At 34.9% G+C, this 24,594-nt stretch overlaps 5 protein-coding genes across 10 annotated transcripts; 2 read left to right on the top strand and 3 right to left on the bottom strand.

Moving 5' to 3' along the window:
• The first annotated feature begins 197 nt into the window (after nucleotides 1–197).
• On the top strand, nucleotides 198–3,425 carry LOC120775230. 2 transcript variants are annotated; one of them, XM_040105302.1, is made up of 8 exons: nucleotides 198–452; nucleotides 506–630; nucleotides 696–1,412; nucleotides 1,520–1,724; nucleotides 1,780–2,443; nucleotides 2,515–2,596; nucleotides 2,659–2,802; nucleotides 2,876–3,425. In XM_040105302.1, the coding sequence occupies exons 1-8, from the start codon at nucleotides 326–328 to the stop codon at nucleotides 3,023–3,025; spliced, it is 2,214 nt and encodes a 737-aa protein (XP_039961236.1). In that variant the 5' UTR covers nucleotides 198–325; the 3' UTR covers nucleotides 3,026–3,425. The 2 variants fall into 2 exon arrangements, with proteins under 2 accessions (XP_039961236.1, XP_039961237.1); XM_040105303.1 differs by having other exon boundaries at nucleotides 506–627.
• A 962-nt stretch (nucleotides 3,426–4,387) lies between these two features.
• On the bottom strand, nucleotides 4,388–10,417 carry LOC120775214 (fumarate hydratase, mitochondrial-like). 3 transcript variants are annotated; one of them, XM_040105277.1, is made up of 5 exons: nucleotides 10,230–10,417; nucleotides 6,034–6,165; nucleotides 5,771–5,971; nucleotides 4,877–5,681; nucleotides 4,388–4,814 (listed from the first exon to the last, which is right to left on the bottom strand). In XM_040105277.1, the coding sequence occupies exons 1-5, from the start codon at nucleotides 10,329–10,331 to the stop codon at nucleotides 4,552–4,554; spliced, it is 1,503 nt and encodes a 500-aa protein (XP_039961211.1). In that variant the 5' UTR covers nucleotides 10,332–10,417; the 3' UTR covers nucleotides 4,388–4,551. The 3 variants fall into 3 exon arrangements, with proteins under 3 accessions (XP_039961211.1, XP_039961213.1, XP_039961212.1); XM_040105279.1 differs by lacking the exon at nucleotides 10,230–10,417 and adding an exon at nucleotides 9,723–9,760; XM_040105278.1 differs by lacking the exon at nucleotides 10,230–10,417 and adding an exon at nucleotides 6,259–6,330.
• A 623-nt stretch (nucleotides 10,418–11,040) lies between these two features.
• Nucleotides 11,041–13,425, top strand: LOC120775377 (protein crooked neck). Its single transcript, XM_040105538.1, has 3 exons — nucleotides 11,041–11,169; nucleotides 11,227–12,199; nucleotides 12,286–13,425. The coding sequence occupies exons 1-3, from the start codon at nucleotides 11,134–11,136 to the stop codon at nucleotides 13,356–13,358; spliced, it is 2,082 nt and encodes a 693-aa protein (XP_039961472.1). The 5' UTR covers nucleotides 11,041–11,133; the 3' UTR covers nucleotides 13,359–13,425.
• A 1,475-nt stretch (nucleotides 13,426–14,900) lies between these two features.
• On the bottom strand, nucleotides 14,901–18,530 carry LOC120774929 (DNA-binding protein K10). 2 transcript variants are annotated; one of them, XM_040104807.1, is made up of 3 exons: nucleotides 18,474–18,530; nucleotides 17,252–18,318; nucleotides 14,901–16,225 (listed from the first exon to the last, which is right to left on the bottom strand). In XM_040104807.1, exons 2-3 carry the CDS (start codon nucleotides 18,275–18,277, stop codon nucleotides 16,151–16,153), a joined length of 1,101 nt encoding a protein of 366 aa, XP_039960741.1. In that variant the 5' UTR covers nucleotides 18,278–18,318; nucleotides 18,474–18,530; the 3' UTR covers nucleotides 14,901–16,150. The 2 variants fall into 2 exon arrangements, with proteins under 2 accessions (XP_039960741.1, XP_039960740.1); XM_040104806.1 differs by lacking the exon at nucleotides 18,474–18,530 and having other exon boundaries at nucleotides 17,252–18,456.
• An 885-nt stretch (nucleotides 18,531–19,415) lies between these two features.
• Nucleotides 19,416–22,112, bottom strand: LOC120775336 (protein regulator of cytokinesis 1-like). Of its 2 annotated transcripts, none has more exons than XM_040105478.1 (2): nucleotides 22,002–22,112; nucleotides 19,416–21,933 (listed from the first exon to the last, which is right to left on the bottom strand). In XM_040105478.1, exon 2 carries the CDS (start codon nucleotides 21,907–21,909, stop codon nucleotides 19,858–19,860), a length of 2,052 nt encoding a protein of 683 aa, XP_039961412.1. In that variant the 5' UTR covers nucleotides 21,910–21,933; nucleotides 22,002–22,112; the 3' UTR covers nucleotides 19,416–19,857. The 2 variants fall into 2 exon arrangements, with proteins under 2 accessions (XP_039961412.1, XP_039961413.1); XM_040105479.1 differs by having other exon boundaries at nucleotides 19,416–21,930; nucleotides 22,002–22,109.
• Between the last annotated feature and the right edge of the window lie 2,482 nt (nucleotides 22,113–24,594).

Below are 24,594 nucleotides of genomic sequence, written 5' to 3' on the forward strand. Positions count from 1 at the left end.
AAAATTAACAAAGTTTTGTGAGAATTTCACATCATTATTACCATTTTAACATTATATCGATATAATAAAAATCGGGTTAAAAAAATTACGTCAAGACATCAGATAATAATTATATTTAATTGCATGGTGTGAACACATTTATTGTTTCCAATGCAACTCTTCGTCATATTATTTTTGTTTGTTACAGTTTATAATTGTTTAGTCACATTATGAACCAAGTATCTTAAATTTATAATACTGCGAAATATTACTACTCCTTCATTGAAAAACTAATAGTATGAGATATTTTTAACTTTAATGTAGTGCCAAATATAATTGTTTTAAAATGTATCGAAAAGCTCAACCTGATTGCCTTCGCTACTTTCTGTCGAAACTAAGTTCAGGCAGCTCGAGCTCTGCCCAAGTTGAGGACCTTGTACGCGTGCTTGTGGAAGCAGGCAATTACGAAAAATGTAACTAGATCATTATTGTAAATTCTTTGATTTAATATGAGTCTGAATAACAGCTCTAGCCTCGGAAACGGTACAAAATGCTTTGAAGGATGGTCTACTCAAACCGGTGCTACACAATAACACAGGCTCCACCAGAGTACCGCGTTTATTGCGTTTGCCAAAACCTGCAGAAATTGTTGTAATCCCATATTAAATGATCTATGTTCTTGAAATATCTTTATATTTGTTTTTTTTTTTTAACAGGAGAATAATTTACATGATTTCTATTGTTTTGAGTGTAATTTACCGGGCACCTTAACGCACTGCCGGCAGTGCTGCCGTTCGTTTCATCGACTGTGCTATCGTAAAGAACCAGAACGGCCCAACTACTCAGTACCATCAGGAAAATTTCAAAAAAATCGTCCTCCGGCGTTCAGTTCAGACACTGATGCTGACTCTGATGCCAATGACACCGCACAGGAAAATACTTCCTTTGAATATGAGAGTGACGTAAGGGTACCATCGTCTTTGCTGCAAATAGATACTGGTTCTACTAACAGCGGAGGCCAACAACGCTTCACCGAGGAGATTACAGTTGATAGCACATCTTCGCCTATTCAGTCCGATTTGAATAACTTTGAAGATGAAGTACCGAATACGTCAAATGCAACAAAAATTGGCAGCGAGCTACATAGAAATCAGAAAATCTACCGGGAAGATTTTGAAACAGAGTCAAAGGCTAAAGTGGAAGTAGTTTGCATGGGCGAAATACGACCCCCAACGCGAAAACGTCCACGCACTCTCACGTCAAATTTGTCGTATAAAAGTGAGATCTGCTTAAATGAAGAACAGGAATCAGATTTTGAACTTTGTACGTGTTGTCGACTGTTAAAAACAGCTGAGCTGCGACATCCTCCAAATATGCGGCCGGACGAATTAAGTTACTTGATTAATTTTACGTTTGAGCGTAATCGTTCGTGGGTGAGTATATACCGAGGTTTATGTAATACTTTAACCTTGGATTAACTCTATAATTAATACAAAGTCATTCATACGAACAGAAAAGTAATACTTTTATTCATAAACAGGTCAGTAATGACGTACGAAGTTACTTGGAGTCAATAAAAATACCTGTGGGATTGATTTCGGACATTTCAAAATTACTATTTAAATTTCCCGATAAACATTTGGAATCCATCGCAGCTAAACTGAGAGAAATGCAGTATAACCTATTGACTGAATTCTTTGTTGACATACTTGACTTGCAGCATAACATTGGTGTATTTTTTGGTCGTAAGTAGTTAGATAAGGCAATTCGCCAAAAAAATATATACAATTTTTCCAACAGCTCATAGCATGGAAATGGAAGCTACGAAGTGGATGGTTCGTGACATAGCTTACGATTTGGCTGAGATTCGGCGTTGTCCAGATTGTTTTCGGCATTCACATGAAAAACATTCTAGCGTATGGTTTGCGAAACCATGCGTTCAACGACACGAATTAGTGTTTGCAAAGCACAGTGGTTTCTCATATTGGCCGGCAAAAGTAATTCGACTTCTACCAAACAATAAATACGATGTTCGTTTTTTCGGCGGCAATCATTCACGTGCACTTATCGAATCACGTTTAATTCGCTCAATCGACACAGATATAAAATCTTTGAAGATCGGCAATAAACCGGCTATTAAAAAGGCGCTGGAAGAACTAAGAATACATCAAATTTTGTCAGCATACCCGCCTAGTATATTTTCTTTTCATGCTAACAAAAATGAAATGGAGCAAATTATAAGGAATGCTTTACAAAGAACAACAAATCAATTCTTGGAGAACACTAATAAGACGAGAAAACCTCCAGTACGTCGACAAACAATTTGTAACACCGCTCCACATATTAGAATAGATACCCGCTTGAATGTCTCCGACGACATACTGTCTTTGCCTAATGTCGAACCGCCTGTTCTGAGTGACAGCGGATTTCTAAATGATACGGAAACCAGATCAAAAACGAAAAGGTTAATATTTTCTTTAAGAATAATCTCAATTTTATATAGAATAACTGTTCTTAATTTTTTTAATTTTCCAGATCGCAATATGGCAATCCAAAGTCACCGAAACGGCTTACACGTTCTGCAAATACAATAATAAGTGTGGTAGATTTAAAACAGGTAGATACAATTACATATTCAAAGATATTGTCAATAAATAAATGTAAATATTATCAATTTAGGTTCAAGACCAACTTGATGACGCCTTAAAAGTGGTAGCAGCTACACAAAAGAAAAATGAAAAATTGCAAGCTAATATAGAAAAGCTGAAAGCATCAATCAAAAAACATGAACATGAAAAGAAAATCCTTAAACGAAAGCAGTGGGTGGGTAACTGTACACTGCAAAGTACACAAAGTTTTTGCTATACGTTGGTAAAATATTTTATATTTTTTATAGTGCTACTGGTGCCTCAATGAAGCTATTTACTTATGTTGCTTTCGTGCTGCGTATTGTTCGCAAATTTGCCAGTCACGGCACTGGAAGGACGGTCACAGTAAAGTGTGTAGAAATCAAAATGACCAACGCCAAGCAAGCTCCACAACATGAAATTGCAATATTATTGAAACTTTATTGTTGGATTTTTTAATGATATTTTTGTAATGACATTGGTTTTAGCTATACTCTGATTAGGTTCTGTGAAATCTTTTTTGAAAACGAATACTTTTATACATAGTTACATTATTAAGTGCACACATAAGAGAGTTTATTTCGATTAGGCCTTTGAAATTGCTTACCTTTCCTTTTTTATCTATGACACTATATTTCGTACGCGACTTGGTTATGTTTAGTTATTTAACATACCTATGAATACATCACTAGTACTGCATCACTAATATTGCGATAAAATAAGCAAAATGAAGTAAACGCATAGTTATCAATGTACATACCATAAAACAAGAAGTTGTTGAGAGAAGAGTTAAATAAAAATGTCTAATGTTAGGAATAATTTTGATGCATTTTGCACTGTGGATGTCGGTTTATACGATACAAAATGCAAGTGGTAAACCGACGGCACGAAAACGTCGGAGGGCATTGGCGCAGGGGTCTCAGAACTAGCCATAAAAACTTTCCTTACCTGTGGGTAGTTTTCCAAGCATACTCAAAGCACAGATCTTTGCTGTAATTCGGTGTGTAGAACCTCCAACACAACTATCGCAATGAACGTATAGCTATACTAAGCGATAGCCAAGCGGCACTCAAAGCGATTTATGTATACGAGATCAAATCGCTATTGGTGCAGGAGTGTATAGAACGACTGATTAGTCTATCAGAACGTGACCAAGTCCACCTTATTTGAGAGCCAGGTCACAAGGTATAGTCAGGAATGAACTGGCTGATAAGCTAACCCGCTCCGCAGCATACGATAACATGGTAGGACCAGAACCTCTCATTGCGGTTGGTCCCAACACCATAAAGAAGCTGCTCCGCAATGATGATACAGTAGGTAGGGAGTGGCATTGGCAACAACTTCCAGGCATGCGTCATGCCAAGTTGCTAATAGGTGGTTACAATCTCAAAAGGTTTAAATATGTAATCAACCTCCCAAAGGAACAACTCAGACTACTTGTCGCCTTCTGCATTGGCCATTGTAAGCTCAAGAAGAACTTATTTAACATGGGCCTAGCTTCCGGCGCAAATTGCCGATTCTGCGACTTAAGAGTCTGAAACACTAGAACACCTGCTAATGAACTGGGACACTTGGATCCATGTTTCCAAAAAGGGATCACATCGCATAAATAGCTCGAGTTGAGACGTTGTGCCTTGCAGAGGATACAATAAACTTTAGGTCGCGGTGCTATCCTCACTTACCTAATCTCCAAAAAGTAATTGATGTTTTCCTTATATAAAGAAACTTTTATAACTATTTCATAAGATTTTCTTTCAATCAAAATTTCTAAAACCAAAAAATAACTTCTGCCAGTTTCACCTTATACTAGATAAGTACCAGCAATCTTGTGTATTTCATTCGTTCAGATTTAAATAGTGTTTCACATCATGACTATCATTTTAGAGTTTCGTTAGATTTCAATTCGCTTTATATAAATATTTAATATAAAAATAAGTCTCAATAATTATTTTGGACCCAACATTTCCGATGGTTTAACCCATTGCTCAAATTGTTCGGCAGTTAGGTAGCCCAAGTTGATGGCTTCCTCCTTCAAAGTGGTGCCATTCTTATGGGCAGTCTTAGCAATCTTGGCAGCTTTATCGTAACCGATGTGGGGATTCAATGCAGTCACCAACATCAAGGATTCAGCCATGATCTTTCCAATACGATCGCGATTCGCCTGTATTCCATTGACACAATTGGAGGTGAATGTGCGTGAGCCATCAGCTTTTAAAACAATTAAACCATGAATAAACAGTTATGTACTTAATATAATATCTCGCACTTACATAGCAAACGAATAGAACGTAGAACGTTCGAGACGATTAAAGGTTTGAAAACATTCAATTCGAAATGTCCATTGGCGCCGCCTACAGTTACCGCAACATGATTGCCCATAACTTGCGCTGCTAACATAGTTAGTGATTCGCATTGAGTTGGATTCACTTTACCTGGCATAATCGAACTGCCTGGCTCATTTTCTGGCAGCATCAGTTCACCCAAGCCGCAACGTGGACCCGAACCGAGGAAACGAATATCGTTTCCAATTTTCATTAAGCTAACGGCGATTGTATTTAAAACACCATGTACTTCCACCATTGCATCACGTGCTGCCAAGGCTTCAAACTTGTTTGGCGCTGATACAAAAGGCAGTTTAGTAAGTTGAGCAATGCGTGCGGCACATTTTTCCGCAAAGCCAATACGGGTGTTAAGGCCAGTGCCAACAGCTGTACCGCCCAAAGCCAATTCATAAACGCGCGGCAGAGCGGCATCGATGCGATCGAGTGCATATGCCATTTGCTGAGCATAAGCGCTAAACTCTTGACCCAACGTCAGTGGCACTGCATCCATAGTATGTGTACGTCCGATTTTGATGATATCCTTGAATTCTTCAGATTTCGCTTTAAGAGCGTCATGCAAAATTTTTATGGCAGGTTTAAGGTTATTGTTGAGTTCCAATGCAACCGAAATATGAATAGCTGTAGGGAATGTGTCATTAGAGCTCTGCGATTTATTCACATGATCATTAGGATGGACAGGGCTCTTTGAACCCAATTCACCACCCAGCAATTCAATGGCACGGTTGCTGATCACCTAATATGTAAGTAAAAAGTACGCAAAATGTTATACAATTATGGTAATCAATCAAAAAAGACTCAAAGTTTAATCGGCTATGTGTTCACCTCATTGACGTTCATATTAGTTTGTGTGCCTGAACCTGTTTGCCAAATCACCAAGGGAAAATGATCTTCATACAATTTACCGGATATGACATCGTCAGCAGCTTTCGAAATAGCATCACTGACCTTGGCGTCAAGACCAAACTCCTTGTTAACCTCAGCAGCAGCTTTTTTTAAAATTCCCATCGCTTGAATAACCGGTTGCTAAACACAAATGTAAATGTTAGATTCTTTTACTACCTGTAATTTAACGTAATGCAGCTTACCGGCATGCGCTCAGAAGATCCGCCAATCGGAAAATTCAACTTAGAACGCATTGTCTGGGCACCATAATACTTGTCAGCTGGAACTTTGAGTTCGCCAAATGTGTCCGATTCGACACGATAAGCTTCAGACGCCTGCAAACAAATGAATTATTGATACGCTTACATAAGCCAAAATTATTAAACAAAGCAATAAGAAAAAACTAAAAACAAAAAAAGGCTTCGTACCATTTTAAAAGTGTGCAATTCTGGCCAGTCGCTCTGCTACTGAAACCGTAAGGCTTAGAGACAATGAATTTGACTGGCTAATCGACGTGCAAATGTTTATATGTAGATAACCAAATAAAAAAAAACGCGTTATCAGCATATGTAAGCATTTATATACATACATACATAAGTTAACACACAAATAGATTTTTAAGTAAAAGTTGTTTGTACACAATTTGCTGCCTTGCTATTTTGGGGGCTTGACAGAAACTGACCAAAATACAAAAAAATATACAAGTTTCAAACTGATAGAAAATTACAATTTATAAGATTATTCAATTTTAGTTCAATTTATAATCCTATTAATATGCAGTATAGGGATTAGTACATGTGTGGTTGTATATATAATACATACATGCTTACGTATTTTTAACTGAAATCGGAAAATTTAAATAACCGGAAAATAAGACGCTGTTACTATACATTTCCGTTTATAATAAGCATTTTAATTGGCATATACTAACTACATATATTCCCATAATATTCAATGTAAACGACTTTTAAATTTCCCTAGCAGTCAGCCTACTTTTCATAAATATGCATCTGTATGGAACTTATCGTAATGCGTCAAACAGGCATTTACGGGTGTGAACGGCAAAAAATAGCATTAAATTAACATACTCGTATCAAAAGCGAGAGCATGGATTAAGGTCTGTGTCACAGTAAGTACAATATACATACATACATATGAACATATAAGTATGTACATAGAAATAATTTATGACTATAGTCATACATATATACATAAATGTATGAGGGGATATTATAATAGCTTTCCAACCGTTTTAAGGTGGCACTACTATGTTCTATTAAACTTTTTGATTTCAAAACATTAAACATTGAAGTAAATTAGTGCGAGAATTTCTTATGTCTTTATAAGATTTTATAATTTAAAGTCTTTGTTTATCAATTCGTGGTTCAATTGAAAGCACCGAAAATATATTTGAGTTTTAATTTTAAAAATATAATGCATATTATAAGAGACTATTTGGCAAACCATTTGGTTCCACCATGAAAGTAAAATTCGGAAATAATTTTTAAATTTATCCAGAAGTGATAGTTTTCCTTAGGAAACTAGATCATCTATTAATAAGCATATTTCTTTTTTGTTCGATTGTTTTTAGATGAACCTCCAAGGATTAGTGATCATCACTGTTAGCAGCTTCGGTTGGAAATGGGTCAACGCAAACAGTACCTAATTACTTTAAATATTATATATTTTTTTCGAATTTCTGTCAAGTCAAGTCGAAACCATATTTAATTGATTTAATTTACTATTTTTACTTTTATAAAATATAATAATTTACTGGCAAAAAAATATTTATATTATTTATAAATATAATTTTTCAAGTCTCAGACCTAATGCAATACATGTACTTTGGAGACTAAGCACCCATAGAACTTCTGCTTATCAATTAATACTTTTTTCCGAATCCTAAAACGCGTATTCACGTCTTAATTTTTATCAATGTGTTTTTTTTTTCCTTTTGTATTTGACGAGATAGTTATTTACATATGTACTCATTATTATCATCTAGACACCGAAGTTAGATACAACTTTTAATACAAGGTTTTTCAAATCTGTCACATTCTTACACAAATGGATGTACTTTTCCAATAGCCTGCACGTAGCTGTACAATATACATATATGTACATACATATGTATGTACTTACATATGTATATGCATATGCGGTTTAATTGTACAAGTAATTGACAACAAATATCTTGACAAGCAGAGTGGGTGAACTATTCTAGTTTTTAAGGATGAGTGCCAATCAAAGAGCTTATAGCGGTATTTAGATTAGCAATAAACAATTTTAATTTTTTTTTATAAAATATTAATATGAACTGTGTTTTATTGTTCAAACAGATACTAATTTACCATTCCAGACATTAACACCGCTTTCAGTTAAAGTAGATTTTAGCTTTAAGGGTTCTTTGAAGCCTGCTATCGGCCAAATCAGTTATCATCGTGGTAAACTTGTATCGAAGCAGAGGCTTAAAATGCTACAAGCCTAGCTGCACTCCTAACTTTCAGGGAAACCCTAATTCAGTTAGAATAAAACGTCAAATTTGTGTATGCGCAGCGGCCGCGCATATACAGCATATACAGCTATGGACAGAGATTTAGCGCACTTTCTTAATGTGAAATATGATACTTAATAATGTTATATTTAAAGAAAGTAGAATCGTTATAATGTAAAAAAAAAACTATTTATTACCTCACTACAAAGTAAAATAGTCCAAAATTTCTTAGTTTTCTATAATAAAAACAACAATTTGTTCAGTTTACATTAAGTCAAAATTGGCTTGGACAAGTATTTAGCGCATCAGTAAGGAAAAATAAATAATAGGTTTCCAAAAAGGTATAGCATGACCCGATGCGAATAAAACTAGAACTACGCGCTTTCAGCGCCAACTAGCGAAAATACCGCAAGACTTTTTTGACAAGCCATTATTATTAACACGGGGTGTGAAATTTCTCATGATATTATATCTAACTTGGTTAATACTTAGTGGAATAACCGTTATTCGTTAGCGCCGCTTCACATCTGCGTGGCAAGATCTCTATTAACCTTTGGCATCTGTTCCACGCTTCCTGTACTCCTGCTTAAAGCATTCTACAAGTTCTCGATCGGGTTTAGATCAGGACTTTGCGCTGGCCAATTGAGAAGTGGAATTTTTTCTTGCGCAAGCCAGTTTTTTACAACATTTGCTGTATGCTTGGGATCGTTGTCGTTCATAAAGATCCAGTTTACAGGCATAATATCATAGGAATATGGCTCCATTGTATTCCTCAGTATATTAAGGTATGCAAATTTATCCATATTCCCTTCAATCTTTACTAGGGGTCCAACTCGACGCCATGAAAACAACGCCCATACTTTTAAATTTCAATTTTCAATTTTCATTAAAGCATGGGGGAGCTTTACGGTCTTTTTGGTGTACCTTGGATTAACTTCTTGGTTTTTTTGACGATGTACAAATGTTTTACCATCAGAACCAATCCGGTATATTTTAGTTTCGTTCGTAAAAAGTATCCTTTTCCAAACCGTAAACTACTATACTCTATCTGCCAGAATACCAAAATGAGACTCCTGACTAACAGAATCACTAAATTACGATTGTGACAATTAGAGACATCAGACAATCGTGACAAGCAGAATACCGGCATAAGTCTGCATTATATTAAATGTTGTTTATTGTAAGAAAAAATATATCCGTATGTACATATACATATGTACATACATATTTATAAAAGGTATTTTGCACGAGCGCATGTACATACTTATACATATGTAAGTTCACATTTTTTTGACAATCAAACCATTTATGCATTGTTCGTATGTACATATGTATGAACACGCAGATGCCGAAATTCAAGTATGTTAAGAATAATATAATCAGTGCATTTCCGCTTACCATTCTTAAGATTTTTGATTTTAACAAACTTTTTCTGTATATATTTTCTTATTGACTGTTCATACAAAAACAATTTTAATGCAGAAAATAACTTTCTCAACGTGAAAGTACTTTTAACACGACCGACAGCTGAAGATAACTAAACAATACTAATTTGTTGTTATGTTGTCCGGTATTTACACCGGCACTGGTATAGTAGCTTTGAGTGGTTTATGAGCAAATATGAAAGCATCGTAATTTTTATATAATTAATTTATACCCATTGGTATGAAAGTTGTTTTGACTGCGCGTTACTAAATCTAACCTCACATATTTTTATATTTTCCTATAAAACTCTTACGTTTTATTTCATTCAAATAATAATCTTTGTATCTTTTTAATTGTTACTTTAGCAAGGGTCCAAATTTCAGTACAGTAGTTGAGCAGAGATATAAATATAATTCATATTACATAACCATCACCCTATTTAATTTCTCCGGCTGTTGCAAGCATTCACCTATTACTTACCAATCCTCTCTTGATAAGCGGTGAATGCACCCAATTGCGTTGGCTCAATTGGTGTAGACTACGCGCAAGATTTGCAGAACGTCTCATAGCTTGAAGCACCATTTTCTCTAAGAATGAATACACAAGATTTGCTTATTAATTTTATGCTAATAGCAATGCAAATCCACTACTTAAATCGACTACAGATGAGGAATAGTTTGTTTTGTTATCGAATAATCAGCTGATAAAATAAAAATAAAAGAAAAGGAAGTAGCGAAATGAGAACATGAAAGATAGAGAGTTGACAACAGTAAACCTTGTAAAAAAAATTCTAATTAATAAAACTGGCAAATTTACTTAATAGAGTAACATTAAATTTTTCAGTAGAGTAGAAAATTCTATATCATATTTTTAGTAATTTTTTGAATTATTTAAAAATAATCTAATGTTAAAATTAGTATAGAAGAAATTGCGGTTGCACTATGAAGTCTATTGTGTTCTTTGAATCATTGAGCTCCTGCTTAAATATATGTAAATATCTAAGGACTTTCTTCCTGAGTCTGCAAAATAAACTTAAGTTGTGGTTAAACGAAAGTCATAAATTTAAATGCGCGTGAAAAGAAATTTTGTCTGCAATTTTGTACTATAAAATAGTGACACAATATTTTTTTGTTATTTTTTTTATTTGCATAGCATTTTTAGTTAACTGTAATAAAAACACCAAGTTTAACGTCGAAAAATATTAATCATGTATTTGTAATACAATGTTATGAGAGGGTTAAGTTCATTATTATTACAACCCTGTTATCAAGCAGCTGTTTTCTGCTCAATTACATTTGTCAAAATAATCGTAAAATTTGTTTACTATTCGGTTTGTCTACTGCAAAATACCTTTTTTAATTATATTGAAAACCTCTTCAGCAAGATGGATAGACCACAAAAAATGCCCAAAGTAGCCAAGGTAAGTTAATATTTAATACCATATATAAAAATCACATTTACATTATTATTATTGCAGGTGAAAAACAAGGCACCAGCGGAGATCCAGATTACTGCTGAACAATTGTTGCGCGAAGCTAAAGAACGTGACCTAGAAATTCTTCCGCCGCCTCCTAAGCAAAAGATTTCGGATCCTGCAGAATTAGCGGACTACCAACAACGGAAACGAAAAGTATTTGAAGATAATCTGCGAAAAAATCGCATGGTAGTAAGTCACTGGATTAAATACGCGCAATGGGAAGAATCACAGAAGGAAATACAGCGGGCACGTTCAATATGGGAACGCGCACTGGATAACGATCACCGTAATATCACTATATGGCTAAAGTATGCTGAAATGGAAATGAAAAACAAACAAGTAAATCATGCGCGCAATTTATGGGATAGAGCCGTTACAATCATGCCGCGTGTTAATCAATTTTGGTACAAGTATACATATATGGAAGAAATGTTGGATAATGTAGCGGGAGCACGTCAAGTATTTGAAAGATGGATGGAGTGGCAACCGGAAGAACAAGCTTGGCAGACCTATGTTAACTTTGAATTGCGTTACAAAGAAATCGACCGTGCGCGCGAAATCTATGAGCGTTTCGTATATGTTCACCCTGATGTTAAAAACTGGATTAAATTTGCTCGTTTCGAAGAATCTCATGGATTTGTACATGGTGCACGTCGTGTTTTTGAACGTGCCGTCGAATTTTTTGGAGAGGATTACATTGATGAACGACTTTTCATTGCATTTGCACGTTTTGAAGAAGGTCAAAAAGAACATGATAGGGCGCGTGTGATTTACAAATATGCACTAGATCATCTATCAAAAGATAGAACACAGGAACTTTATAAAGCTTACACAATCCATGAGAAAAAATATGGCGACAGAGCAGGTATTGAAGATGTTATCGTTTCAAAGCGCAAATTCCAATATGAACAGGAGGTAGCTGTAAATCCGCAAAATTACGATGCTTGGTTCGATTATTTGCGACTAATTGAAGGTAACGATATATATATGTATATATAAACTAAGTATTTTATATCAGATGTTATTAACATAGTTTTTTTTTGTTCATATTTTGTGTAGGTGAAGGCGATGTCGATCTTATACGCGAAACATATGAGCGTGCTATCTCTAACGTTCCACCTGCCAATGAAAAAAACTATTGGCGCCGTTACATTTACTTATGGATCAATTATGCACTCTATGAAGAACTTGAAGCAGTGGATTTCGAACGTACGCGACAAATATACAAAACATGCCTCGAACTTATTCCGCACAAAAAGTTTACATTTAGTAAAATTTGGCTAATGTATGCACAGTTTGAAATTCGTTGCAAAGAATTACAAAAGGCTCGGAAAACTTTAGGAATGGCAATAGGTATGTGTCCACGCGACAAACTTTTCCGCGGTTACATAGAATTTGAAATTCAGTTGCGTGAATTTGACCGCTGCCGATTGCTGTATGAAAAATTTTTAGAGTTTGGGCCTGAAAATTGTGTAACATGGATGAAATTTGCTGAGCTTGAAAACTTACTTGGTGATACGGATCGAGCCCGTGCAATTTTCGAACTGGCAGTTCAACAACCGCGTCTTGATATGCCAGAACTGTTATGGAAAGCTTACATAGACTTCGAGGTATCACAAGGTGAAACGGAATTGGCACGCCAACTCTACGAACGACTTTTGGAACGAACGCATCACGTTAAAGTGTGGATGTCATACGCGAAATTTGAATTATTACAACAAGATTCTGAACTTGCTGATGACCCTGAGATAAATATAAAATTATCCAGACGGGTTTATGAGCGTGCTAACGATACTCTACGTAATGGCAGTGACAAAGAATCCCGCGTTTTGTTGCTAGAGGCATGGCGTGATTTTGAACGGGAATCGGGAGATAGTCATACGTTAAACCAAGTGATGGAGAAAATGCCTCGCCGTGTTAAGAAGCGGCAGAAGATCGTATCAGAAAGTGGCGTGGAAGAAGGATGGGAAGAAGTGTTTGACTATATTTTCCCAGAAGATGAGTTGGCGCGTCCTAATTTGAAACTATTGGCTGCCGCCAAAATGTGGAAGAAACAAAAGGAATCTATTAATACAGAAGCTCCCGCAAGTAATTTGTGTGATGAAACAAATGTAGAAAAAGATAAATCTTAAAGTTTGGCATAAGTAAATACAATAAATATACATATGAATTATAGTTTTCGACTTTAAATAAACAATAGATATGCTTGTTCTGCTAATATTTTTTAAGAAAACTTACAAATGTTTCAGTGAATTTATATATGTACATTGTAAAAATGTATACAAATGAATTGGCTTTTTTAAATGGGATACACTTAAAATACCGAAGTACAAAATGCCCACACATCAAAATACCGACAAAATTTAAATATGCAGCTAAATCAAAATATCGACAAATCGGAATATATAAACATCAAAATAAAGACAAACCAAACCAAGAGAAAGACAATTCTACCGATTAAGGGTTATATCCTAGCGTAGTATAATTAATTTGGCGTGATAAAAGTTTTATCATAAATCTTTGAACGATTTTGCCTTTAAGGTAAGCCATCTTAGACCTAAAAATTGTCAGAATTGAACTACAACTTTATTTATCTTATGGTTGACGTTTTGCACATCAACTTAATATATATACATACATATATCTCATTTGAAGATGATTTGTATATGATCGCGGGTCCACGCACCAAGCTCTACATACCGATGGGTAGCTTTCCGAGCATTTTTCAGGCAGAAGTCTTTGCCATAAGTCGGTATATAGAGATAAACCTCCATTGCAACTATCGCAATGAGCGAATAACCATACTTAGCGATAGTCAAGCGGCACTAAAAGCGATCTCCTCTTACGAGCCTAGCAGAACGAAACCAGGTGCACCTAATCTGGGTGCCCAGTCTCAGAGGTATAGCCGGCAACGAACTGGTTGATGAGCTCGCCCGCTCCGCAGCCTCCACCAATATGGTAGGGCTCGAACCATTCACCGGGGTGGGTCCCCATACCTTAAAGGAAGAAGGTGTGGGCAAGTAAAGACATTGGCAACGAGTACATGGTATGCGACATGCCAAGTTGCTAATTGGCGGGTACAACCAGAACAGGTTTAAATCGATAATCAACCTCTCAAGGGATAAACTCAGGCTACTGGTCGCATTTTACACCGGCCACAGCAAGTTGAATAGACATATATTTAACATGGGCCTATCCTCTTGCGCTAACTGCCGGTTTTCCGACAGGGATCAGATAGGGATGAATTCGCCTCACTAGCACCCAGCAGGATATTGGACTTCATCAATGTGCTGGGACTAAGTGAGTCCCTGTGAGTTAGGAGAGGGCACAGTAGATCTAAGGTCGACTGCATTCCTCAATTATGTATCTATCTATCTAAGTTTTGCCAATACCTTACACTATTTCCGTGGCTTGGAAGCTTGCAAATTACGAGAGTATAAAACGTTCGGTTACACGCGAACATAGCTCTATATTACTTATGTTTATTTCTTTTCTTCTTTGGAGAATGACCAGTAATGTACGATAGACTTATATTTTTCTAGCACACTAATAAATTTCGTTATAGATAAATTTTTCCAATAAATTGTTTTCCGTGTTTCTGGCATGTATTTTCGTTAGATTCGAAATTAAACAAAACCGAATATTTCACAATTCCTAGCGTAAATAAAACACAATTTCATGATTTTATATGATTTATTTAAATGTTTACGCTGAAATAGACATTTATTACAACTATGTAAATATTTATAAATGTGTATATTTTAAGTTATATTATGTGTCATTCCGTTTCTGATGAAACTTCATAGGGCCATCATTGTTGAAATATCCTGTGGCAGAGCTAACTGTGGTAATGGCGTGTGAGCGACACTTAAATAGGTAACCGGAAGTTTATTGTTGTTTCAACAAAAGCAATCGGTTATGCGTTCAAACACCATATACCACACCACAAACTGCCATTTAATACAAGACAAACAAATATCGCCGTTTACACACGTACCGCATCTGCTCTGGATAAGCTCAACGTACATTCTTCCATTCATAATGAAGTACTGATAAATTTTGGACGATTATACAAATTAATCGTGTTCATTTTTTATTTTCAAATACATTTCTCAATTCTCATATTATTTATCAAATTTGCTTTAAAATAATATGTTTCATATACATATGTATACAAAGAAATTAATTTATCGGCAAATACTTGCAATGTTTTATTTTACGTACTCATAAGTACAGTATAATTATTATTTTGACAATCTATAGATATGCTGAACTTATATTATATAGACTATAAGGATAAACTTTTAAAAGTTTGAAAATTACAATTTTTAGAATGACTTTAAACATTTATCCAAGCAATAATATTGTTACTTAATACGGTTGCACACGCTAATAAAGTAAGCGTGATTTTTATGAGTTTAACGAAAAGTATACAAGAAACATTATTTTGTGCAAATCTATAGCATAATTTTTTTGTTAAAATTTATTTTGCAGCTATCTTTTAAATATCGATGTCTATATAAATACTTGCAAATTTGTTTAACAAAATTCATACACCTCTGGTGTTTAGCAAAGTTGCTTATTATTGAAATCATTTAATCAATTTATTTGACTCTAATTTTGTATATTTATTTAAACAGCAGCAACGTGCTTACAAATTTGTATTACTTTTATTATTTTTTCTTAACAAATTCTAATATATGTTAATTTACACACTACGTCTGGACAGTTCACATAAACCATTTTGTTTTAAATGTTTCGTTTATGTGTGCAAATTTGATTGCGTTTTTTTCAGTGTTAAATACTCAGATTTCTATTTAAAGGTAAATTTAATTTTTTCATTTACAAATTTATGAATGAAACTCATTCATATATTTATATTTGCTAGTTATTAGTTAATAAATTAACTTTGATGTGAAAGATTTTACTTTGCTTTTGCATCATTCTTGTTTTCTTCCTTTGTGGCGGTCTTGTTAATTGTTTGTTTGTCTTTAGCATCCTGTAAATAAATGCGCCCAAAGCATGGTTTAAGAAAACAAAAAATTTCCATATTAAACATTCTCATAAGTTAAAGAGACAAATTTAAAATAGCACATCATATTAGCCATGTGAAGTGTTTATATATACGCATCTGAGAAGTATATATTAGCAAAGTGCTACACAATCTAAATAGCGATATGCATATCTTTATTATTATAGCTTAATATTTAATTTTTAAAAGTAATACAAACACTTTTGCTATCATGACAGAGATATGATGTGACATTAATGATGCCAAAAATATATTTTTGCGAGATATGTTGGCAATTTATTCTAAGCAATCGTTCAAAGTACGTGTGGCAGACGGATATTAATTACTGTATGCGTATAAAATCATACGGAAATATACAAGAAATCATAGATTGATACGTAGACAATATCGAAGGGTTTTAAAATATGACATTCAACAAATATGTTCCTTCAAAATAAATTTGCAAAAGCTACAAAAATCATTTGTGTTTCTCAAACTTTTAAATAAATTACCGAGAACGCAGTGAAATATTTTTTATAAATTTGAACAAAATTTTAATAATATTGGAATGCAAATTTTGATATCTCATTAGTGATTTAATATACAAGTACATTAAATAAAGATTGAGATTGATTAAAATTGACAAAATAAGTTTGAAAATTTTGAAATTACTAAATCCGATTCGATATTGTTATACATATTTTTTTTTTAATTAAATCAAAACAACACCCTTCATCGACGTAACATATAAATTATGCATAATGAAAAGGTTTAATGTTACTTATGTGTGTGTGCGAAAACATTGCTATGGATTGGTTGTTACCCTTCTAACAAAGAATATGTTAATATTTATATTTATTAATAGCTGTAAGCTCTCAATATTCTTTTACTTTAGTGTCAAATTTTGGTATGCAATCCATCACAAATGTTTTTTGCAGACACCGATAATGTTGGGAATAAACAATAATTATTGTTTGTGGACGATTATACCATTTAGTCTTTTCAAGATTTTACCTTTGCCTTAACGGCCTCCGCCTCCTTTTTCAAATATTCCTCCCGAGCAGTTTCGTACATAGATACAAACTTGTCACGTTGCACTTTAAATTGGGCGAATAAATCATCATTTTTATTGCCTTTGAGCCTATTTTCAATGTCAACTTTCTTGTCATACTCAGCTCGTATTTCTTCCGTAACCCAAGGCTTTTCGATGGGATATTGATTCACCAGATTTTTTAGTGTCTTAATGGTACTTTTTCCTTTTACCACCTTTTTCACTAACTTCGTGTTTGGTTTTTTAATTTTCCCAGCATTGCTAAACGGTGCTGGCGGCATAGCACGAGGCATGCGCGGTGGGATCATTGGTGGTATTGGAGGTGGGATAGGTGGTATCGGTCCAATACGTCCACTACGTCGGAGAAATGGTGGTGGCGGTTGTATACCCATTGGAGGAGGCATTGGGCCTCGACCCATTGGTGGCATCGGTGGGATCATAGGTGGCTGGAATCCGTGCGGTGGTGGCATGGCCGGCATTGGTAAATTTCCTCGAGGAACTGGACCAGGTGGTCCCATACGACGTCCGCGATTTGGACCGTTTGCCGGATTTGGAGCACCATTAATAAAATTTCTTGGACCACCGACATTTCCCCCATTGAATCTATTATTTGTATTATTTGAACCTTGATATTGAACTCCTTTATTTTTATTCCAATTTCCACTACCATTTTGTTGTGTTGGTGTGTTTACTGGAGGTTGTTGAAATTGCGTTTGCGGTTTTCCTTTAGGTCTATTTTTATTATTCTTCTTTTTATTTTGCATTTGACCCAGGCCACTTCCACCGCCAATACCTGCCGGTGGCGAAGGGTTGTTGAAATCTAAATAACCAGGATTATCAGGAATTTGACTACCATTGAACATCATCGGATTGAAATTGCCGTGATGTACTGGTCCCCCACCGCCATTCCCCAAGTTCTTGAATGGTTTTTTGTATGGTATAGCCGCAGCTCTGTGCATGGGTCTGCCATTTTGAAAATTTTTCGCCATTCTCTATTTCGAAATCTTTGAAAAAAGTACAAGTCGTTTTTCTGTAATATTTCCAATAAATATAAAAATTGTTTTCGACCACTTTGTATAATGATTATATTTCTTTACTAATGGAAACTAATTTATTCCACAAAATACAGTTCTTAATGATTTTTAAAGCACTATACAATTATTTTGTAACATTACGTTTTCTTACTTATCAAATTTAGAGAAAGCAGACAGAAAAATAGAGTTGAAATTAGGATTGGGGAACGGACGAAAATGGAACAGTGTACAGAGAATTTTATATGCAAAATTTTACTGAATTTATACCAACTCCGAATTAAAAATTTGCTTATAACTATTATTGGTTATTTTCGAAAACACAAAGATAGTATCCTTAGTCTCAATGAATATCATTGTTTCAGTTCACTAGAATGCTTTTAACAAATTCACAATATCCACATTTGTGAATATTTTTTATGCAACAGATTTGTCTCCGATTTGTCAATTCATAAATGGATGTAAGTTTGAAGACCGAAACCGACCCTTAGGGATCTTGTTTTTTTAACATGTTTTATATAATTATATTTGAGTTAGCTTTGCCCTCGGCTCAGCTGGCATTGAACCCCTTAAATAATAAATAAAAGGATTATTAGCAAATTCGACTAACTACATAGTGTGTACTCGAATACAATACCGTGATGATCGGCGGTAACCAGAGAACCCCAATTTCTCTGATTTACGCTTTTGATGCATTTTTGTTATTTTCAAAATTCCCGTCAAACAATCATATGCCAAAATAATCTTTTTCAATTTTCAAATTTATTTTACAAACAGATTTGATCCTTCAAAATATCTGAAAATTTAAATTTTAATAAAAAATATCTTGTTCTTTCCAATACCCTAAGCCATTACATACATATGTATGTATGTGCGTATGCCTACAAAGTTTCATGATAATAATAAAATTTAGAGCAGATTTAAACCTAACTTTTCTTTAAGTTATTGCATTTTTTAGTTAATAATTTATTTGTATTTTTTAGTAAATTATTTTGTTGATAACATTTCCGTACGTTGTCATCTCACTAAAAGCAACTTTTTTACAGAAGCTAATTAATGAATTCAATTATGTATAAATAGGGAATAACCTCAATAATAATATTTAGAGAATTTTATTATATATACCGTGCATCGAACAGTGTCAGGAGCACATTCAGTTAAATTTCATCAAAACGGAATACCATGAGAGCAGTACTTGCAAAAGGTTTATATGTATATATTCTTGCTTACATATTTAAGCTTAAAAATTATAAGATATTTTTTTTAAATATACGCACGTATAAATCAATATATTTAGCATTTATTGCGAAAACTTTACTTATTTGGAAATTAAAAATATTTTTATTGTGTAGCCCCTTTTTTGTCCAATCACCCAAACGCCTAATGATAAAACTTCATTGTAATAACAGTTGTTTAAGCTAAAAAACAATTACAAAATTGCCAATGAATCTTTAACATAGAAAATTACAAATTATACATATCAATATATCATAAAAAACTTAAATCATTAACGGCAAATAAAATTACATTTCTTCATTTCAAATTATAATAGGTAAATTTTTCGTTGTAAGTTTTCGGCTGCTTGCAGCGGGCGACATTTTGGACGGTGTGAGTGGATGGTGAAACCCAGCACGGGGATTAGGCAAGTGTACAACACAGCTGTCACTCGGATGAATTCGTTTGGACCGAGTCGAAATAGTCGATGAGGTTGCAGCAATGCGTGAAAAAGCCGTGTGTATTATAGAAGAACGTGAATCGGGATCAATGCTTTTCTGGAAGGATTCATATGCATCATCTGTAGCTTCATCAGTGTTCCAATCAGAGGCATCATTGATAAGAATTTTTGGTGTAGCAACTGTATTTTTCTTTACGGTCTTATTCAAGGAGGACCGCTTTTTGTTTCCAGAACTTTGACGCCCCGACCTACGACGTATTGTGGTTGCAATGACACGTGATTTCTTCAAAGGCGATTTGAACGATTTTGTTGAGCCTGTATTACGAGCGTTTAACATTGGTTTTGTGAAAACGCTAGGACTGTTAAGTGGAAAAACTAAACTTCGTTTAGCCAACGGGGTATTTCTTTCATTTTGAAGCAGTTTCCGTTTCTTCGCTGAGTTGGCAGAGGCAGACGGGAGTGCGGATAAGTTAGTGTTAGAGGGGGCTTTACGCATTGAAATCATTGAACCGTTTTTTGCTGACATAGGTGTTCGACCTGTAACTGGGTGAGGGGTTTGAGCATTTTTACGTGCACTGCTCATTTTCTCCTTTTCTTGACGTTTCTTCTCCCATTCTTTTTCCATTAACTCTAAAATATTTTCGCCATAAACACGAAACTCTTGATGCTCTTTCTCTTCAAAGGCAACAACTAACTCTCGAATCTGCTGCTCAATTTTCGGCAATTTAGTAGCGATTGTTTTGCGTTCCTTTTCCTCTTTAAGTAATTGGCCCCCACGATTATTATACCGGCCTGGATCTGAAGCTTTAGCCTCGAGAGCAATCATTCGATCCCAAAGCAATCTCCTATTATCGTAAAGTTCAAATATCTGCCGATTATTTTCATAAAATCGTTTTATATCTTCCAACTCAATTTCATGTAATACTAATAGATCTTCTGTATAACAATTATTGTGAAAATTAGAAAAACGATTTCTCTCTGTTTCCGATTTAAGTGTTTTATCCCACCATTCCACAATCTCCGTTCGGATTTGTTGGAGGCATTCTTTTATATTTTGACTCTGCAAAGATTCGCATCGATGCAGTTCGTCTTTAAGTACATTATACGTTCGCTGGTTATATTCTGTATGACGCTTAAATTTATTTCGAGTGTTCGGCGATGTTTTCAAGCGCACCCAAAGGGAATCTAATTTCTTACGCATACTATCTATGCGCTCAGACAATGCTTGTACCCGCGCCCCATATAATTCTTGCATACGTTTGAGCGCTTTAAAAGTCTCTTCATTCAGTTTAATTTGTCTGTGATTTAATAGTCTGTCTTCCGTGTCTGTATTAACTTGTGTCTCTAATATATTTAAGTAATTTTTTATCTCCCGGCGTAATACTGACATCTCATTCAAGCGTTCCATACGCTCCATCTTTAATTGATCTAAGTGAGTACGAAATTCCAAAATATCCTCTTCTGAAGGTAAAGGGTCAGCCAAAAGAGGACGAGGAGCTTCCCCCAACTCTTCACATAGACCTTCTTGCTCAAGTAACAACTCGCAGATTTCTTCTCGGCGCCGCCGTAATTGCTCTCGCAATTCAGTCAAACTTTTATCCATTTTCGACTGTAGAACCAACAAAGGTACATTTTTGTCATCAATTCTGGGGAACTCCACGTCTGTTTTTAATAAGCGACAAAGCATATCTGCTTCTTTTTGTAACTCCTTTATTTCATCTTCTATAAGTCCTCTTCTTTGCAATGACTCTTCTTTCAATTCCGTAAAAAAAGTTTTCACATGTTCCTTCAGTTTTTTAAAATTATATAAGCACATTTCTTCATCAAACATTTCCGTCCATATTGAAGCAAGATCGTTAACATTTTCTGCCATTAGCCTTTGCAGCTCCAAATTCTCCCCCTCAAAGTCAGCCATTTTACAGATTTTCTCCCGTTACTTCTGAAATCACAATCAATTTATTTATTCACTTTATATAATTCTTTTTATGCATAAATGTTAAATCGTACCTTAGTGTATAAAAATTTAATAAGACACTTATTTACACAAAATTATTACAAAACACAAAAATTCTCAACTTGAAATGTTCGCCGCGTTTTATCACTTTTCAGTTGTAAATTTGATTTCAAACATGTTGATGTCACTAAAACTATCGATAAACATTTCAATAGTAAACAGCGTTGTATTTAGGTTTTACTGGTAACAAATTATATCGAATATATAGCTAACCCTATGTCCAGACTCAAATATTTCCAAAACTGTTTTAAAATATTTTTTCAAGCAAATTTAAACATTAATTATTCATCATTCACCGTCGAACTGTCATCGTAACCGGTTGCTTTTCGCTCTGTGCTTATTGAGTTTGTTAAAACGGTATAACGGTTTGTTCTGCGTTTATATTACGCTCGTGCTTTGTTTGTGAATTAATTTTTTATCGTTTTATATCTTTTCAATCACTTAATTTCTTAATTTGTTAAACTAAAATTCGCGTTTACTATGGCCCCTGGGGCCACCAAATTAGGGGATAATAGGTTTTCCCTATTATCTCCAATAATGAAAAAGAAAAGAAAAAAACCAAATCCGATCCCGTTAGACCAATTTCCAGAATTACCAGTCTCAAACACGGATGATCCAAAATTTTTGGTCATGTCATCGCTGGACGACAACAAGCCACTTAATTCGTTATCATGCTTCGCTACGTATAAAGGTATTCAAGCAATCAGTAAGGAAGTAAGTAAAGTTACTGAGCTACGTGATGGTAGCCTACTGCTCTTTGTAAATAACAACAAAACAGCTAGCAAATTTCTTTCTGCAAAAATTTTACCTGGCGGAGGTCATATCAATGTCAAGCTTCATAATACTTTGAATACGGTTAAAGGCACCATATACGCCCCATTCCTGAATAACTTATCAGAAGAAGATATTGTTGATGGTCTTAAGGAGCAGGGTGTTTCTGCTGTACATAAGTTTTCACGAATTGCTGACGGCTCCCGTAATCCTACGGGTGTAGTTTTATTAACTTTTGATAAATACAAACTTCCTGAAAGAATTGATGTTGCCTGGAGGAACCTCACTGTCCGTCCGTATTACCCTAATCCTATGCGTTGTAAGCAATGTCAATTAATTGGCCACACAGCAAAATACTGCCGTAATTCACCTTCTTGTGTCTCATGCAACCTCCCTTCCGATCATACCCCACCTACTGAATGTAAGAGAATAATGTGTGCAAATTGCTCGGGCGACCACCCGGCATCATCTAATACTTGCCCTAAATATCAACAATCCAAAGAAATATTAAAAATTAAAACTATTTATAAATGTAGTATGCGTGAAGCTGTTACCAAGTATAAAATTCAATTTTCTCATACAACTTCTAATGCAAACTCTTTTGCCTCTATAGCTAAAATTTCTAACAATACTAATCAAATCAATAATGAAACAACACCTAATAACAAATCCAACAATCCTACCAAAACTAATCTAACAACAACTACAGACATCAATTCATCTAAACAATCCCTTCCAACCCATCCTACCTCCTCTTCTGTCACTTCTCCTTCCCCTCTCTTTTCCCCTTTATCCATCTCTGACTCTCCTCTCAATATCCTTTCCTCCTGTCCTATCACACCCTCTCCTGCTCGCAAGATCCTCTTGCATTACCCAATTTTCCTTCTTACAATGAAGACATTTAGTTTAAATAAAATATTCGTAGCTTAACTTTTTTCTTTTATAAGTTTACATATGATATGATTACACTTCTTCAATGGAACATTAACGGTTATGTTAATAATTATATTAACTTAGAGTTACTTATGGGATCGTACAATCCATCTATTATCCTGTTGAATGAAACTCACCTATCTTATAATGCCTCAGCTTTTACCCCTAGGGCTTATGTGGGATATTTTATTAATCTCCCACATAACACCACCAACAAGCAGGGAGTTGCCATCCTAGTTAAAAGAAATCTACCTCACGTATTACTTCCCATACCCCTTTCAATTTTTTCTTCTGTAGCTATTGAGATCCTCGCCCCCTATAAAATTTCAATCATCTGTGCTTATTCCCCTCCTGATCAATCATTTTCTACTACTGAATTTTTAAATCTTAAAAAAAATCCTTTTATCTTGTGTGGTGACTTCAATGCTTGGAGTCCCCTTTGGGGCTCTGCTTCGGCTAACTCCAAGGGACGTAGCATTGAGGATGCCTTACTAAGATCCAACTGCATTGTTTTAAATGATGGTTCCCCCACCCATTTTTCCACTCACTCTACCTTCACTAATATTGATCTTTCCATATGTTCTGCCTCCCTCTCCTCAAAAATATCCTGGTGTTGTATTGATGATCTCCATGGCAGTGATCATTTTCCCATCCTTTCCAAAATATCTACTTCTCGCCCTCATTCATTTTTTAAGCCCAGGATTCGGTTTAAAACTGATTCGGCTGATTGGGATAGGTTTGAAGAAGCCTGTTTTTTTCATTCACGTTATTTCCCCTTTTCTTCCAATATAAATCAAGAGGCTTCTAGAATCCAAAAAATTATACGTTCTGCTTCTAACTATTCTTTTCCCCTTTCTTCTTCTAAACCAGTCAAGCTTGCTC

Source organism: Bactrocera tryoni, chromosome 4 (genome assembly GCF_016617805.1).
Source record: "Bactrocera tryoni isolate S06 chromosome 4, CSIRO_BtryS06_freeze2, whole genome shotgun sequence".
NCBI classification, from domain to species: Eukaryota; Metazoa; Arthropoda; class Insecta; order Diptera; family Tephritidae; genus Bactrocera; species Bactrocera tryoni.